The sequence below is a fragment of the Aotus nancymaae genome, unplaced genomic scaffold (assembly GCF_030222135.1).
Source record: "Aotus nancymaae isolate 86718 unplaced genomic scaffold, 86718_ANA_hifiasm-v0.15.2.pri h1tg000019l, whole genome shotgun sequence".
NCBI classification, from domain to species: Eukaryota; Metazoa; Chordata; class Mammalia; order Primates; family Aotidae; genus Aotus; species Aotus nancymaae.
Window position 1 is genome coordinate 45,235,404 of NW_026988431.1, and position 17,961 is coordinate 45,253,364.

The 17,961-nt window shown below is 35.5% G+C and overlaps 1 protein-coding gene across 1 annotated transcript; it reads left to right on the plus strand.

Moving 5' to 3' along the window:
- The first annotated feature begins 465 nt into the window (after positions 1-465).
- Positions 466-16,301, plus strand: AADAC (arylacetamide deacetylase). The gene is made up of 5 exons (XM_012437162.3): positions 466-800; positions 4,263-4,485; positions 7,536-7,605; positions 11,235-11,406; positions 13,994-16,301. The coding sequence occupies exons 1-5, from the start codon at positions 663-665 to the stop codon at positions 14,588-14,590; spliced, it is 1,200 nt and encodes a 399-aa protein (XP_012292585.1). The 5' UTR covers positions 466-662; the 3' UTR covers positions 14,591-16,301.
- The last annotated feature ends 1,660 nt before the right edge of the window (positions 16,302-17,961 follow it).

A 17,961-nucleotide genomic window follows, 5' to 3' on the forward strand; every position in this document is an offset into this window, starting at 1 on the left:
GGGAGGCCGAGGCAAGCAGATCACTTGAGGTGAGGAGTTCGAAATCAGCCTGGCTAACATGGTGAAACCCCAACTCTACTAAAAATACAAAAATTAGCCAGGCATGGTGGCACAGGCCTGCAATCCCAGCTACTCAGGAGGCTGAGGAAGTAGATTCGCTTGAACGTGGGAGGTGGAGGTTGCAGTGAGCCACGATTGTGCCACTGCCCTCCAGCCTGGGTGACAGAGTGAGACTGTATCAAATACACATATATAATTTGTTTGGTTTTCCATGGTAAACTATTTTAAAACAAAGGTTCTGAATTCTGTATGTTTTCTATGGATAGTTTTGTTAGAGTTAAATATTTTTTTTCTAAGTTATTACTCAATACATGCTTGTCTATTGTGCAAATAACAGTATGATCATTGACAAACTTTGCCCTCATTCCCTATTACTCATTAAACCTTGAAGTTGCACTCAACACAGCTGTATCTGAATAACAGATAAAGTTTTGGCCTTACTATGCCAACCTTTAAACTAAGTAAGCAACTCTATATTCAAAAAAGCAAGATAAATTTTTTGGGTGGAGCTGAAGCACACCACTCATTAATGTAGTTTATTCAGGCATATTATGTAAGTTTACCTTCTGTGTTTCTGAAGACCAAGAAGCAGACAGTACACCATGGGAAGAAAATCGCTGTATCTTCTGACTGTGGGGATCTTCGTAGCATATTATATTTATACACCTCTCCCAGATAACACTGAGGAGCCATGGAGAATCATGTGGTTGAACACACAGTTGAAGACTGCAGAAAAAATAGTAAGTTTGAAATTTTATGAATTTAGCAGTGCATACACCACCACTTGACCTGGAGAAGTAAAGTTTTCAAGATTCTATTCTCTTGATTTATTGACTTATTACTCTTTTAACATAACTGCTGTGGCCTTTGACAATGCATTACTTAGAATGTTATTTGTTTGTTTTCTGTCTTATATATTGGAATCATGTTAAAAAATATCAGAACAGAAAGCAAGGAGCCATTCGAGTAGGTTTCACTAAAAATACTTTAGGTAGCTTGAATGTCGTGATAGCGGCTCTCCTTTGAAATTCTTATCTTAGGTATGGTTTGTTACTTAAATTTTATATTCAAATTAGAGCTTATCTGATTATGTAGCACTGTGTTCACTATAGATTTTGATGCACTCATCTTTGGATTCAGAGTATAGACTAAGGACACGTAAATAAGTTCTCAAGAAAATACTCCATAGGCAAGCTGGTTGGCACATGCCTAAGGTTAGCTATGAGAGGCATGATATACAGAAATGAAAGGGGGAGGGAGACCTGGGTGTCCTGGCAACTGGCTGTTTGCCAGGGCAGCACAGATGCTGGCATTTAAAAAGGTGTAGCTCTCACTGGATCCTGAAAAATATTTTTCTATTATTTCTTTGGTTATTTTATTATCTTCATTTTTAAAAATCTCTTTTCAGAACATAAACAAGATGAATGTTGTGACTCCTGGGCTAATCTTTTATTTGGCATTTATTTAACAATTCAACTCTGTCAAATCCTATTAGGCAAACAAAGAATCTGTCCCCACACAGTTGACATTCTAGCAGTGGAGAAAAAAATAAATTAGAATCAAATAAGTAAATGATTTCAGTTCATGAGAAGTACATTGAAGGAGGAAAGATGGAAGAAAAGAGAGTAATTTGGACAGAAGGCAAGAGTGGGCTACTGCATGTACGGTGAGAAAAAGCCATTCTGAAGAGAAACGTTTACTTAGGGACCAGAAGAATGAAAAGAAACTAATCATTCTAAGTGCTAAAAAACACATCATCCAGCAAAGATAGCAACAAGTACAAAAATCCCAGCTACAAAATATTGACAAGTCCAAGAAATCATATGAAACATTGGGGTTTACTGGGGAAATTGTTGCAATTAGTTTAGAGAGGTTAGAAGTCGTATCATACAGTGCTCTGTGGACAATAGTAGTGAGTTTTGATTCATTCTGTATGTTATGCAGAGCTGTTAAAGAGCTTTAAGGAAGGGACACATTTTTTTTCTCATATTTACTGTCTATACTACAATATGTGAGAGGTCTTTAATTTTTTTCTTGGGGTCTTTCTATTACATTTTTATTTATTTAAGCAATCATATATATATATATGTTCTTTAAGCAAATATATATGTTATTAAGCAATCATATATATATATGCTCTTCTCTGGCAGACTTTTAATTAATTTATTCATTAATTTACTTACATTCTGTCCACAATTTATAAATGTAACACATTTTCGGAGCTCTCAACAGATATACCTTTTAAAAGTTGTTTTAGCCTGTAATCCCAGCACTTTGGGAGGCTGAGGCGGGTGGATCACGAGGTCGAGAGATCGAGACCATCCTGGTCAACATTGTGAAACCCTGTCTCTACTAATACAAAAAAATTAGCTGGGCATGGTGGCGCGTGCCTGTAATCCCAGCTACTCAGGAGGCTGAGGCAGGAGAATTGCCTGAACCCAAGAGGCGGAGGTTGCGGTGAGCCGAGATCGCGCCATTGCACTCCAGCCTGGGTAACGAGAGCGAAACTCCCTCTCAAAAAAAAACAACAACAAAAAAAAAAACAGTTGTTTTAATGCCTTTCTTCTTCCTGAATTACCTGCTTCTTTGTTTGCTTGCTTTTTTGTGGTCAATTATTAGCCCTGTTTGTCTGCTTTTTCCTGATTAGCAGGCTGGCTTCTCTGAAACCTTTGGCAGTCTCTGAGTGTTCATATCCTTTATTAAAAGATTATGTTATGAACATTACATCAAGAATTAAACTACTGGATTGAGAATCCTTCTAAATATCATTTACTAGCTTTGCAGGCATGGATGACATATTAACCCTTCCCAGACTCACTTTCCTCATATCTGACATGGATATTTAATGCTATCTACAGTCTATGTCAGCAGGTTGTTAATATTACTGAGATGACTACACATAGAGTGCTCGGAACGCTGACTCATTCCACAGTGAAAGGACGGACTGCAGGAAGGCAAGCTACCATCTTTTTTCCTCCCACTCATTCCTTCCCTCCCACCTATGGCTCCCAGCTCCCATGTGCAACCAGCTCCATAGCCACACCTCACTGCACCAGTAAGAGCCTCCCTTTCTAAACTAAACAAGTTCCTCCACCTGGGAGGGTTTTTCCTCTCCTTATTTGGTCAGCAAAACACTTAGGAAAAGGTATTTCTTTCAAGCCTCAGATAAAATTGCTTTTCCTGTTTGAAAACAACTTTCCAATTGCTGCTCCCAGGTAGCTTCTGTAAACACCTGCTGTTTACTCCCAAAGTACCTTGTACAGAGCTCTGTAATAGTATTTACATTTTTCTTTTTTTTTTTTTTTAGCAGTTCACTTATCTGTCTTTCACACTTAACTGAGATTCTTGAGAGCAGCATTTGTTTGGTTCATCTCTGAAACCCTAAATCTTGGTAGAAAACCTGACACATTTTAGTGAAATAACAACTAAATTAGTAGCAGGGGTCAAGATTAAACTGCCTCTTTGCCCTCTGAAGATTGCTGAAAGTCAACTGACGGGTCTGGTTAATAGGAGAAAAGGCATGTACATTTTCTATCTTGCATAATAGACTTACAAAATATAAAATCTCAAAGAAATGGCCAGATGGTTGACACTTTTTTTGATTATCTTGAGGTTGCAGAAAGAATGGTGGCTTGGCCAGAAAGCATTATGGTGACAAGACAGGTTATGGGAAGAAGAGAAGTGGAGACGTGGTTAGCAAAAGTGGTCTTGTTATATAGATGGAACCTCATAGATAGCAGCCGTCAGAGAGAATAGATGGTAAACGTTTCTTTCAGACATTTAGAGGTGTCAGCTTCTCAGTTGATTTTTCCTTGATCTGGACAAATGAAGGCTCACAGAGAAAGCCGGCATCAATGCAGATTTTCTCTACAGATGCAAATCACCTCCACGCACAAAAAAAGCTTTTCAGTTATTCTTGTATTTCTAGCCCTTCTGAAAAGCCGTCTTGCAATATGTCAAGGAGATATATTTTGGGATGAAATATTTTTATTTCCTTCACAATATACTCCTCTTTTTAAAGAACCACTCTAGGCATAACCTTTGCACTTCTGGTTTCTTTTAAAGGGACCAAGCAGGATCCATGCATGAAAATTTATTTCATTCCATTTTAGTTTATTAAGGGTTAAAGTGTACCATAAGTCCATAGATCTCTTTGACATATGATACTTGAATTTTAAAATGTGTATGAATTTCATTTTTAGGCTGTATTCGTGGAGCTGCTGGGACTTCACCATATTATGGATTCCCTTATGTTTGCCTTGAGCTTTTATGAAGTCCCACCAACCTCAGATGAAAATGTCACTGTGACTGAGACAAAATTCAACAACATTCCTGTTCGGGTATATGTGCCAAAGAGGAAGTCTGAAGCACTAAGAAGGGGGTTGTTTTACATCCACGGTGGTGGCTGGTGTTTGGGAAGTGCTGGTAAGTGAATGTTTTGAGAAATCTCTGTCACTGAGGTAGTTTGCAAACATTTTACTAAGTCTTCAGTAGGTATATATGCCTTTTGGCATGGACATTACCACCTCTTTTATCTTCTCATGCTTTGTTCTTCTGGCAAAGTTTTACTTTTCCTTGAAGCTTTATATCAATCTTTTCTACATATGCAATTCCTCATCAATTCAGGTAAATGTGAGAAGACACTTTTTTTTCTATTTATCACAATTACTCTAAGAAAGCTTTGTTACTTCTACCATTCTCCACTTGATATTACAGAACCATTTAATGTTTTATCCATTTATTCACATATTTATTACATGCCTGGTAATATTTTAAGATCTTTGGATATATTTTTGAACAGACAAAATTTTCTCATGCCTGTAATCCCAGCACTTTGGGAGGCCAAGTGCTTTGGGTGGATCACTTGAGGTCAGGAGTTCGGGACCAGCCTGGCCAACATGGTGAGACCACGTCTCTACTAGAAAAAATACAAAAATTTAGCTGGGCGTGGTTGAGGGTTGCCTGTAATCCCAGCTAATGGGTAGGCTGAGGCAGGAGAATTGCTTGAATCCAGGAAGTGGAGGTTGCAGTGAGCTGAGATTGTGCTGTTGCACTTCAGCCTGGGCAACAGAGCAAAACTCTGTCTGAAAAAATAAAAATTATTGTGCTTACATTCTAATGGAGACAATCTTTAATCCATTGATAAGTAAGTAAATAATACAGTGTGTTTTAAAGTGATAAATGTAGGAAATAATTAGCCAGAATGTTAGAAGAAAAACCTTAGACAAATTAAATTTAACAGAGTTTAATTGAGCAAAGAACTACTTGTGGATCAGGCACCCTTCCTAACCAGAATAGATTCAGAAAGTCTCCAGCACTGCCTTATGGTCAAGGAGAGTTATGGATATAAAATGGAAAGTGACATTCAGAAAACAGAAGTGAGGCGCAGAAATAGCCAGATTGGTAACAGCTCAGCGTTTGCCTTATTTGAACCTGGTCCAACAAGTTGGTTACCTTTGGCTGAAACTCAGCAACTGGGAGAAGAGTAGGTTACACGTCCAGTTGAGTTACAACTCACGATGTATCGAGAAACCTTTAAAATATGGAAAGAGGCAGCTTTAGGCTAAACTTAATTTAGCAAAAATAATGAAGGTTGCATAGTTCTTGATGTGTAGAATTACAGCAGAAAGAGAAATATATTTAGAAGTGGAAGCACTGGAATAAAAGTCCTGATTGTGTGAGAAAATCACTTCACCCAGCTGAGTCCTAGGGCTCTTAATATTCATTTGTTTACCTCCAATGAATACAGTATAGACTAGCAGCAGGAATGAAGATAGGGCTGAGTCTATTAAGTTAAGAACTCTGAACTCTAGAGAAGAAGAATAAATTAATCCTGAAAAGAAAATTTTATAGGCTCAAAATTAAGCAAATTTGTCCATTGATGTGGGAAGTTAAAGGAGAAAAAGACAGAAAGAAAAAACAGAGAGAGATATCTGAGTGAGTGTCTCGTTTCTGACAGGATGACTGGGAGGGTGCGGACAGACCTCTGGGGAATGCAGACAAAATTGCTGGGTGAAGGAATGAGCAGACAGCAAAGCGCTGAGATGGTTAAAAAGTCAGAAAATGAAAAGAAAGCCAAAGAAGGTGAGAACCTCAAGAAAGAGGAAATAATGAAAGTACTGGATGATGTAGAGATGCCCAGTAAGTAGGATGGAATTACGTCGCCTGGTTGTTGAACTTTTTTTTTGTTTTTGAGACAGAATCTTGCTTTGTTACCAAGCTGGAGTGCAGCGGCTCAATCTCGGTTCACTGCAACTTCTGCCTCCTGGGTTCAAGTGATTCTCCTGCCTCAGCCTTCTGAGTAGTTGGGACTACAGGTGTGTCACACCCAGCTAATTTTTATATTTTTAGTAGATATGAGGGTTCACCATGTTGGCCAGGATGGCTTCAATCTCTTGACCCTGTGATCCACCCGCCTCGGCTTCCCAAAGTGCTGGGATTACAGGCGTGAGTCACTGCGCCCAGCCGAATGTTGAACATTTTATGTTAATGTTGAGGAGAGACTTGCTGACGTGATGGGATATACACAGAAACAAATTACAGCTAGCAAAAGTGAGAGGCAAGAAAATAAAATGGTAAGAATAATTGCTGGCTTTAAAGGGACTTAGTTGTGAAATAAATAAGATAATAATATATTGAGAGTTCAGTAAGAGCATTTTCTTTTATTGTTGTGTGGGAGAAATATAAACAAGCTGGATGACTGAAATAAAGGAAGGCAATAAATAGAAATATGTTAGCGAAGAAATGGGCTGGGAGTGTTGACTGGTAGCTACACATCCCAGAGGAAATAAAACGGAAGAAGATTTAGAGCACTGGTAAAATAATTGGATATAAATTAAAAGGTTGGAAATGGATAAAAGGAGCATTAAGTCTTCCTCCTAGAGGAGAAAAGAAGAGGCAAAGACACGCCTCAGCTAGGTACATTCTTAAAATAGTAGTACAGGTGTGAGCAGTAAATTCCAATGTTTGTTTAAGGGGGCCTAGCTCTATTCCAGTTATATTCAAGTGTTTTTTCTATCGTCCCATGCTTAGGTGATCCTTCTACGTTGCTACATTTCTGTCTCTATCTCCTTGGCTCACATATCTGACAACATACTGGTCAAGTTAGTGACTTGTCTTTTATCTTTGTATACCCATCATCTAAAACAGAGCCAAATCAATACCTCCCTCCAGTAAGAGAGTTTGGTTAATCTAGAGAATGAGGCTGACATAGAAGGACCAATGGCAAAATGTGCAGGACAAAAAAGTAAAAGGGAGGAAGAGCATTAGGAGTTTCACTGGGAAACTTGAATTCCACTGAATTGTGGATGGATGACATCTTATAGATAAATACAGTGTTAAATTTGTCTCTTGCGTTTTAAGGTAAAATAAAACCGCCAGAATGTGAAAGAAGTGCAGCAGGATTTTGTGAAGGAAACAGCCTTCTCTTCATTTATCTCTTTTACTAATATCTTACTTTTTTCCTTTTATTTCAGCTTCATATGATTATGACTTGCTGTCAAGATGGACGGCAGACAGACTTGATGCTGTTGTCATATCAACCAAGTAAGATCTGTGCTGTTTTATTTTCTGGCCAGATGCCTAACATGCTAGGATTCTGTCAGACTCCTATATATATATATATTTTTTTTTTGAGATGTAGTCTGTCACTCAGGCTGGAGTGCAGTGGCAGGATCTTGGCTCACTGCACCCTCCGCCTCCTGGGTTCAAGTGATTCTCATGCCTCAGTCTCCTGAGTAGCTGGGATTACGGGCGCAAACCACCACGCCTGGCTAATTTTTGTGTTTTTAGTAGAGATGGAGTTTCACCATGTTGGCCAGCCTGGTCTCGAACTCCTGATCTCAAGTGATCTGCCTGCCTCGGCCTCCCAAAGTGTTGAGATTACAGGCTTGAGTCATATGCCCAGCCGATTCTCAGCTTTCTTGGCCCATGCATGATTATGCCAAAAACAAATGTTTCTCAGATGACAATAGTAGGCAACTGCAAGTGAGCGCTAGGTCTAACCTGATTAGAGTTGAGAAAAAAAAAATCTGTATATGTGTGTACAAGTGTTATTTAGGCAAAAAGAAACAGCATAAAGATTTTTTTCACATCAATTTAAACTGTATCATTTATGGACATAATTACCTGGATGGTAATTCCTTTCAACCCTTAATTCACAGTCTTTAAAAATGAGTCAGAGGATCATCTATAAAAGTACATCATAAATAATTTCCATCTCAGATGGTCATTGTGAAGAGTAAGTGATAACATCCTTGAAACAGACTTAGCCCAGTGTATAGCACTTGGTGAGCCTAAAATATAGGCTACATAATTCTAAATATTTAAAATATAGCCTATATTTTAAATACAGGCTATACTGGGCTAAGTATATTAAAAATTTATCAAATTAAACAAAATAGATGAGTTCATATAAAATTGTGTTAGATGAATAATCCATGTATGGAAACAACACTTAGGGACAGTAAAATTAGGGGTGGACTGCTGGGTAGACCCATGCCAGAGCAGTATATATTTAAATTTAAACTTCAGAAAGTAAATGAAAAGTGAAAAAATAACATACTCATCACCATTTGTCAAGTTATATCATTATTATAAAATTGGGACATAATCATGCTCAATATTTGGTTTTATGTGATCACTTGTAAATGTAGTGGCTAGAATAATATTTTGTAAAATGCAATTAGAAAATTCAGGCTAAAGCTGTTTTGCATTCCAACTTTATTCTTAAAGAGAATTTTCTTAAATGTGGCAAGTCAAATTACAGTATAAAACCTACACCTGTGTTAGATTCATTGACATGACTAATAAATCACATATACTTGAAAGATAAAATACACTTTTCAATATTTATGCAAATATATGCTCTGCCTTCAAATAGTCTCATTTTATTTATATTAAAGATGAAGAACTCCGATATTAAAAGAGATAATTTTGGTGATATTTAAATTTAAATGGCCAATAAGCACATGAAAAGTTGCTGAATGTCATTAGTCATTAGAGAAATGCAAATCAAAACTATAATGAAATACCACTCCACAGTCACTAGGATGGGTATTATGTATGTATTTAAAAAGATAATAACAAGTGTTAGTGGGGACATGGAAAAAAGGGAATCTTCTATACTGCTGGTGGGAATAAACATTTTGGCAGCTCCTTAAAAGGTCAAACAAAGTTACCTTATTGACCCAGTATTTCCATTTGTAAGTGTACACACAAGAGAAATGAAAACATTCCCATATAAAAATTTGTATGTTCATACAATTATTATTCATAAACAAAGTGGAAACAACTCAATGTTCATCAACTGATAAGTGGATGAATAAGATGTGGTATATCTATACAATTGAATAGTTAAAATTCAATTGAATATTTAAATAAAATGTGGCATAGCTGTACAAATATTCAATTATATAAATATGCCACATTTTATCCATTTATCAGTTAATTATTTGTTTGTTAATAGAACTGCTACAGCATGGACAAATCTTGAAAATATTATGCTAGATGAAACAAGCCAGTCATAAATGCCAAGTTTTGTGATTCCATTTTTATAAAATGTCTAAAATAGGGCAAATGTATAGAGATAGAATGGAGATTAATGGCTGCCTGTGGTTGGGTTTGGAGGATTGAGGGAAATGAGAAGTCACTACTAATGGGTATATGATTTCTTTTTGGCATGGTGAAAATGTTCTAAAATTGGTTGTGGCAATGGTTGCACAACTCTGAATATATTGAAAACCACTGTATTGTGTACTTTAAATGGATTAATTTTATGGGTTATAAATATCTCAATAAAATGATAATATTAAAAATTAAGAACTTATCTTCATCAAAAGACATTAATAGAAGTCTTAAAGTTGGTGTGTGTGTATACATGTACGTATACAAATATGTATACTATAAAAAATTTTAAATACATATATATTTTTTCAAATCCAAAATATACAAACACCTACCAATTAATAAATGTATAGGGGAAAGACTCAGAAAGACAATTTACTGAAAAGGACATCCAAATCATCAATAAATATATGAAAATGTACTATATACATCAGGAAAATACAAATTAAGACTGTTACGAGATACCTGATATTACACGATATACTTGATATTATAGATAAAATGTGAAAGACATAAAAAACCAAGTGTTGATGAGGTTTTGAATCAATAGCACTTTCATAAGCTCTGGTTTGAAAATAACTTGGTAAACTACTTAACAAAACTCTTGAACATTATTAAGCAAAGCTAAGCATTTATGCATAGCTCTGGTACTATCAATATCAACAGAATACACGCATATGGTCACCAAAATCATGTACTAGAATATTCATAGCAACACTGCTTGTGCCCGAGACTGCAAGCAGCCTAAATCCCCATAACATTTTTTAAGTTGGAAAAATATTTATTTAGTATTTATTTGTTTAATTATTTATAAGCACATTTAATATGTAATCTACCCTCTTAATGAATTTTAAAATTTGCATTACTTTTTACTATATGTACAACATTATACAGCAGATCTGTAGAGCTTATTCAACTTGTTTGACCAAAACTTTATGCCAGCTCATCAGTAACTCCCCAATTCCTCCCCCCCATAGCCCTTGCAACCACCTTTTTACTCTGATTCTATGAATTTGGCTGTTTTAGACACCTTATATAAGTGGAAACGTACAGTATTTATCCTTCTATGACTGGCTTATTTCACTTAGCCCATCAGCATGTTAATGGGTAAATGATTTATGGTATATTCAAACAATAGAGTGCTGTACAGGAAGATAGAAGCAATGTGAATGAGGCTCAGAAACATGATGTTGAGCAGTTGAAACCAGATACATAGGAGTATATGCTATATGATTTCATTTCTTTAAAGGCCAAAATGAGGGAAAAATAATTTATGCTGTTATGTCAAATTAGTGGATACTTCAGGAATTAGAGTAAACAAAAGGTTTCTGGGGTGCTGGCAATGTTATATTTCATGATCTGTGTGCTGGTTATATGGCTATGTTCAGTTTGAAAATTAAAGAAATTATATACTTGTGTGCACTTCCAGCATGCATTAGGTTGGTGCAAAAGTTATTGTGGTTTTTACCATCACTTTCACACCACCCTAATATATTATGCTTTAATAAAAGCAAACAACAAAAGATGTGTAAACTGTTTTCTCTCTACAGCTACAGGTTAGCACCTAAGTATCATTTCCCAATTCAATTTGAAGATGTATATAATTCCTTAAGGTGGTTCTTACGTAAAAACGTTCTTGCGAACTATGGTGTGAACCCTGAGAGAATCGGTATTTCTGGAGATAGTGCAGGAGGGAATTTAGCTGCAGCAGTGACTCAACAGGTATGATGTGCATAATTTCTATGCTTTTAAAAAATAGTCTACTTCTAAACATATTTAATGCATGTATTAAAATATAAATGCAAATAGGAGATGTTTTTTTGAAACTATTAAAGAGAATATTGAGAAGAAATGACTAAAACATTATAATGTCAATCTCTGCTTCTGTCATAGATTTATTTCTTTCTTAAGGGAATTCTTTGGATAAATCACTCATTTAAAATTATAGGCTGCATGTGGTAGTTCACAACTGTAATCCCAGCATTCTGGGAGGCCAAGACAGAAGAATCACTTGAGACCAGGAGTTTGAGAGCAACCTTGGAAACATAGTGAGACCCTGTGTCTACAAAAATTAAAAAAAAAAGAAAAAGAAAAATTAACCTGGCATAGTAGTGTGAGCTTGTACTCCTAGCTACTTGGGAGGCTGAGGAGGCTGAGGTAGAAGGATCTCTTAAGCCCAGGAATTCAAGGTTACAGTAAGCTGTAACCACGCCATTATATTCCAGCCTGGGGGACAGAGTAAGGCCGTGTCTCTAAAAAGCATAAAAAATAAAATAACATGTGTCAGTAAAATATTATACTAAGTAGATGAATGAGATCATGTAATTGTGACTAATGACCCTATTACCTTATTAGAGGTTCAGATGGATTTATATAATCTTTGATGATATATTCCTCTATTACCAAAATAATCATCCTATTTTTAGAAAATTGTCAACACATTCAAAGATTCCCATGCTACTTACAAAGAAGAAATATGAAGAATTCAAATGATTTTTGTATGTATATGTAAAATCAGATCTCTTTATCTGTAATAATGGTAATATAATAATAACTGGCATTTTTACCCCAGATTATATGTAGAATTGGTTTTGGTTTTATGATGAAAAAGAAACACTGCTATTGAGTGTTTAAACATCTAAACTATTTTCCCAAGGATGGAGTGCTAGTCAGGAGAAGCAACTACCCAAGATCTTCTCTCTAAGATCAGAAGTAGGTTAGATTTTATTAGTTGACTTCAGTTACAAATGAGGGTTCTAAAGCAATTTTAAAACATTGCTGTTATTTGTTTTGTTAATTATATTTATTTATATATTTTTTACACTAAAAGTGTTTTGACTGCTAGAGTCTGTTGGACAATATTTTCAAAAAAAAAGAATTACAGTTGCACTTTGTTTCAAGCACAATATAGAACAAGTATTTGAAACTTCACAGGTAGATTACTAATCATTACTATGGATTTCATAATGAAGCAGCAAAAGCATTAGACTGGACGTCGGGAAATTTGGAGATGCAATAATCTCTAGATTTGATACTGGCTTAATCTCTCTAAACATTCATTTTCTGACCTGTAAGAAAAATGAACTCTTTCAACTTTAAGGAGTTCTTTGAGGGACATATGAGTAAATTTATATAAAAATACCTGGCAACTTGTAACAATCTTTATAAATAGTCTCCAAAATGGTCTGTTTTGATAATTGTAGTTAAAATGTAGGTAAATACCACAATTTGCAAAATATTTGGGGTTACATCTAATAATATCTGTATTTTTATGTAGAAGTTCTATACATCTTTTATAATATATTATGCACTTTGAAAACATGTAAAATTAATTTTAACCTATATGCTCTCACAATTTAAAACACATTTTGTAATATTTCATTCCTATAAATCCCCTTTTTTTTCCTACCTGGTATTTGTATATCCCTCTTTACAGACCACCGATTATTACAAATATTAGCACAACAGGCTTCATGTAAAAGAGTGATCCTAATAGACCATTTCACACAAAAGGCTTGCGCAAATTTCCTAAAGTGTCATGTCACTTTAGCATCAAAGCCACATCAGAAACCTCTATTAAGTGATCCTTCTTCTTCATGACAAAACTTATTGGTATACTGGTATACTTTAATAAACTTTTTTTTTTTTTTGAGACAGTATCTCACTATGTCTCCCCGGCTGGAGTGCAGTGGTGTTTTCTCGGCTCTCTGTAAACTTCACCTCACAGATTCAAGCAATTCTCGTGTCTCAGCCTCCTGAGTAGCTGGAATTACAGTTGTGCGCAACCACGCCTGGCTAATTTTTGTATTTTTAGTTGAGACAGGGTTTTGCCATGTTGGCCAGCTAGTCTCGAACTCCTGACCTCAAGCAATCCACCCACTTCAGCCTACCAAAGTGCTGGGATTACAGGAAAGAGCCACTACAGCAGGACTATTTTAATAAACTCTTATCTTAGTGGATGAGAATATTTATGCAGTTCTTCTAGTTATCATTCCTAGTAGAAAGGTTAGGACATTAACTTTATAATGATCATTTAGATCTTTTTGGTTTATCCATAAAACATATATGACAGAAGATTTTCCTTAAGTTGAAAATATCCTTTAATTGATGAACATCTAGTTCTAGAAACACATTTTGAATGTTAGAAAGTTTGTTGTGATGGTATGTTTCATTTATTACTTAAGTCTTTATGAGATTATGAAGAGTTAGATAGATAAAGAGAAGATAGTATCGACAGATAGATAATCTTATTAGGGTTATTTCATTGTTTTAAATGAAAATAATTTGTGCAAATCATCTTGTTTCTCAGCTCCTTGATGACCCAGATGTCAAGATCAAACTCAAGATCCAGGCTTTAATTTATCCTGCCCTTCAGCCTCTTGATGTAGATTCACCATCATATCAAGAAAATTCACATTCTCCATTTCTACAAAAGTCATTCATGGTCAGATTCTGGAGTGAATATTTTACCACTGATAGATCACTTGAAAAAGCCATGCTGTCCAGACAACACGTACCTGTGGAATCAAGTCATCTCTTCAAATTTGTTAATTGGAGTTCCTTGCTCCCTGAGAGGTTTATAAAAGGATATGTTTATAGCAATCCAAATTATGGTAGTTCTGAGCTGGCTAAAAAATATCCAGGGTTCCTAGATGTGCGGGCAGCCCCTTTGTTGGCTGATGACAGCAAGTTACATGGTTCTCCCCTGACCTATGTTGTCACCTGTCAATATGATGTCTTAAGAGATGATGGACTTATGTATGTCACACGACTTCGGAACGCTGGAGTTCAGGTGACTCATAACCATGTTGAGGATGGATTCCATGGAGTATTTTCATTTCTAGAACTAAAAATTAGTCACAGGCTGATAAATCAGTATATTGAGTGGCTAAAGGAGAATCTTTAGTAAAACATTTATCTATAATATATTTTTATATTAAGTAAATCTCAAAACCTCAGAAAATTTGCATTAGAAATTGGTCTTGTTTTGAATGGTCTAGTTAAGTTCCACATTTAGCATGATAATTGTTAAGTAGTCACTTTTCTGGTTTTTTTTTTTCTTACTCTGGGATTTCATTTCAATTTTCTACATTAACTATCTGCTATGTCTGAGATTTTTCTTCTTACACTGTTAATCTTTTAAAAATATTATGTTCTTGTATACTTTATTTTTGTGTGTTGGCTACTATTTACAATTGCAGGAGAATAAATGTGAGCAAATATAGTCTGTCTGAATAATGTCAAGATTTTAATCAATGTTCATTTACAACCTAAAATATTCCTCATCACAGATATGAATTTAATGCCAATCCTTTTCAAAAGAAGTTGCCTTGGTGAAATGTCAATCTATTACCACTGTAAATTTCTCTATGAAACACTTTTAGAATTTAGGTACCAAGTGTTACACTAATCAATGCTAAAAAAATATCACTGTGGTACTTTGGGGAAATAGCTGCTTTTTATTTGAGGAAAGGTAGAGAAACTGAAGTTTAGTAAAGGCAGAAAAAATATTTGGGATGAACATAGACCTAACAGTCACAGACTACAGATGTGGAAGTCACTGACCAAAGATAGAAAAATCAGAGAATATTTTAATCTGTGAAAAGCCCATCCTGATATTGCAGGAAGAAAAACAAATAAAATGGAATATATTTAAGGCTGGGCAGAATTACTTGTATTGACTGTGAAATATGTAGTGTACTCTAATTATAAAGAAGCCCAGCATGGGCAGTCTTCTTATGGTGCAGGAGCTCCACACAGTTATCAGGGAATAAATCTTTTTCTATCTTTGTACTCACTGATATGATTTGGCTGTGTCCCCACCCAAATCTCATCTTGAATTGTAACTCTCACAATTCTGATGTGTCATGGGGGAACCTGGTGAGAGGTAATTGAATCATAGAGGTGGGTCTTTCTTGTGCTGTTCTCATGATAGTGAATAAGTCTCACAAGAGCTGGTGATTTTAAAAACCAGAATTTCCCTGCACAAGCTCTCTCTCTTTGCCTGCTGCCATCCATGTAAGATATTTCTTGTTCCTCCTAGTCTTTTGCCATGATTTTGAGGCCTCTGCAGCCATGTAGAACTGTAAGTCCATGAAACCCCACTTGTTTCTCAGTCTTAACATGTCTTTATTATCAGCATGAAAAGAGACTAACACACTCACCATCTGCAGTGTCTGCTTGTGTGTGCATACTTATAATTATTGTTCTTTTGAGTACCATCTAAATATTCTATCTAGGCAGAGAAGGGGCATGGCAGAAGAACTGTATTTGAGGTAATTTTATTTTATCAGGAAAACAGTAATAATCTCAGTAGATCCAACAAAGAGACGTCTCATATTTCATTTTCTAGGATGGTGTCACAAAAAATTTTTGCAAAATAGAATTTTAGTAGTTGGACAGATTACAGTTTCTCATTCAAAAAATAAGGCAATACCATAGCCAGAGCAGTCAGACGAGGAAGAAATAAAGGCTATCCAAATCAGTAAAGAGGAAGTTAAATTGTCAGTTTGCTAGTGATATGATCATATACCTAGAAAACCCTAAAGACTCATCAGATCATAGATCTGATAAATGAATTCAGTAAAGTTTCAGGATACAAAATAAAAATACACAAATCAGTAACTCTGCTATACACCAACAGTGACCAAGCTGCGAATCAAATCAAGAACTCAACCCCTTTCACAACAGCTGGAAAAAATGAAATGAAATTAAAGCCTTAGGAATGTATCTAACCAAGTAAGTGGAAGATCTCTACAAGGAATAGTATAAAACACTACTGAAAAAATTCATAGATGACATGAACAAATGGAAATACATCCATTATCATGGATGGGTAGAATCAACATTGTAAAAATAATCATACTGCCAAAAGCAATCTATAATGCCAATGGAATTCCCATCAAATACCATCGTTATTCTTCATAAAACTGGAAAGAAACAATTCTGAAATTCATGTGATACCAATAAAGAGCCCATAGAGCCAAAGCAAGACTAACCAAATAGAAAAAATCTGGAGGCATCACAAAACCTGACTTCAAACTATACCACAAGGCCATAGTTACCAACACAGCAAGGTACTGATATAAAAACAGGCATGTAGACCAATGGAACAGAATAGAGAACCAAGAAATAAAGCCAAATACTTATAGCCGACAAAGCGAATGAAAACATAAAGTGGGGAAAGGACAACCTATTCAACAAATGGTGCTAGGATAACTGACTAACCACATGGAGAAGAATGAAACTGAAGACTTATCTTTCTTCTTATACAAAAATCAATTCAAGATGATTCAAAGTGTTAAATCTAAGACCTGAAACCATAAAAATTATAGAAGATAACATTGGGAAAAAACCTCTTCTACCTATTGGCTTAGGCCAAGTGTTCATGATCAAGAACCCCAAAACAAATGCAACTAAAACAAAAATAAATAGATGAGACTTAATTAAGCTAACACACTTCTGCACAGCAAATGAAATAATCAGCAGAGTTAAGAGACAACCCACAGAGTGGGAGAAAATCTTTGCAATAAATGCCTCCAACAAAAGAGTAATAATCAGAATCTATAAGGAACTCAAACAAATCAGAAAGAAAAAAACAACCTCATTAAAAAGTGGGCTAAGGACATGAATAGACAATTCTCAAAAAAAGATATACAAGTAGCCAAGAAACATGAAAAAATGCTCAACATCACTAATTATCATTGAAATGCAAATCAAACCACAATGCAACACCACCTTACTCCTGCAAGAGGGCTGCAATTAAAAAAAAAAAATAGATGTTGGTGTGGATGTGGTGAAAAGGAAATACTTTTACACTGTTGGTGGGAATGTAAAGTAATGCAACCACTATGGAAAACAGTATGGAAATTTCTTAAAGAACTAAAAGTAGAGCTACCATTTGATCCAGTATTCCTACTACTGGGTATCCATCCAGAGGAAAAGAAGTCAGTATACGAAAAAGACACTTGCACTGCACATGCATGTTTATAGCAGCACAATTTACAATTTACAATTGCAAAAATATGGAACCAGCCTAAATGATCATCAACCAACAAGTGGACAAAGAAAATGTGATATATATGCATAAATATATGATATATATGCATGCATGGAATGTGGATATATATGCATAAATATATATATATGTGTGCATGCCATGGAATACTACTCAGCCATAAAAAGAAGTGAAATAATGGAATTTGCAGCAACCTGGATGGGTTTGGAGACCATTACTCTAAGTGAAATAACTCAGGAATGGAAAACTAAATATATGTT

What these genes read in the sequence shown, in the direction of transcription:
- AADAC (XM_012437162.3), top strand. Translation starts at nt 663, where the DNA reads ATGGGAAGAAAATCGCTGTATCTTCTGACTGTGGGGATCTTCGTAGCA. An exon ending in TGAAGACTGCAGAAAAAATA is followed by an intron (nt 801 to 4,262) that starts GTAAGTTTGAAA and finishes TTTCATTTTTAG; the next exon opens with GCTGTATTCGTGGAGCTGCT. An exon ending in CTGCAGCAGTGACTCAACAG is followed by an intron (nt 11,407 to 13,993) that starts GTATGATGTGCA and finishes CTTGTTTCTCAG; the next exon opens with CTCCTTGATGACCCAGATGT.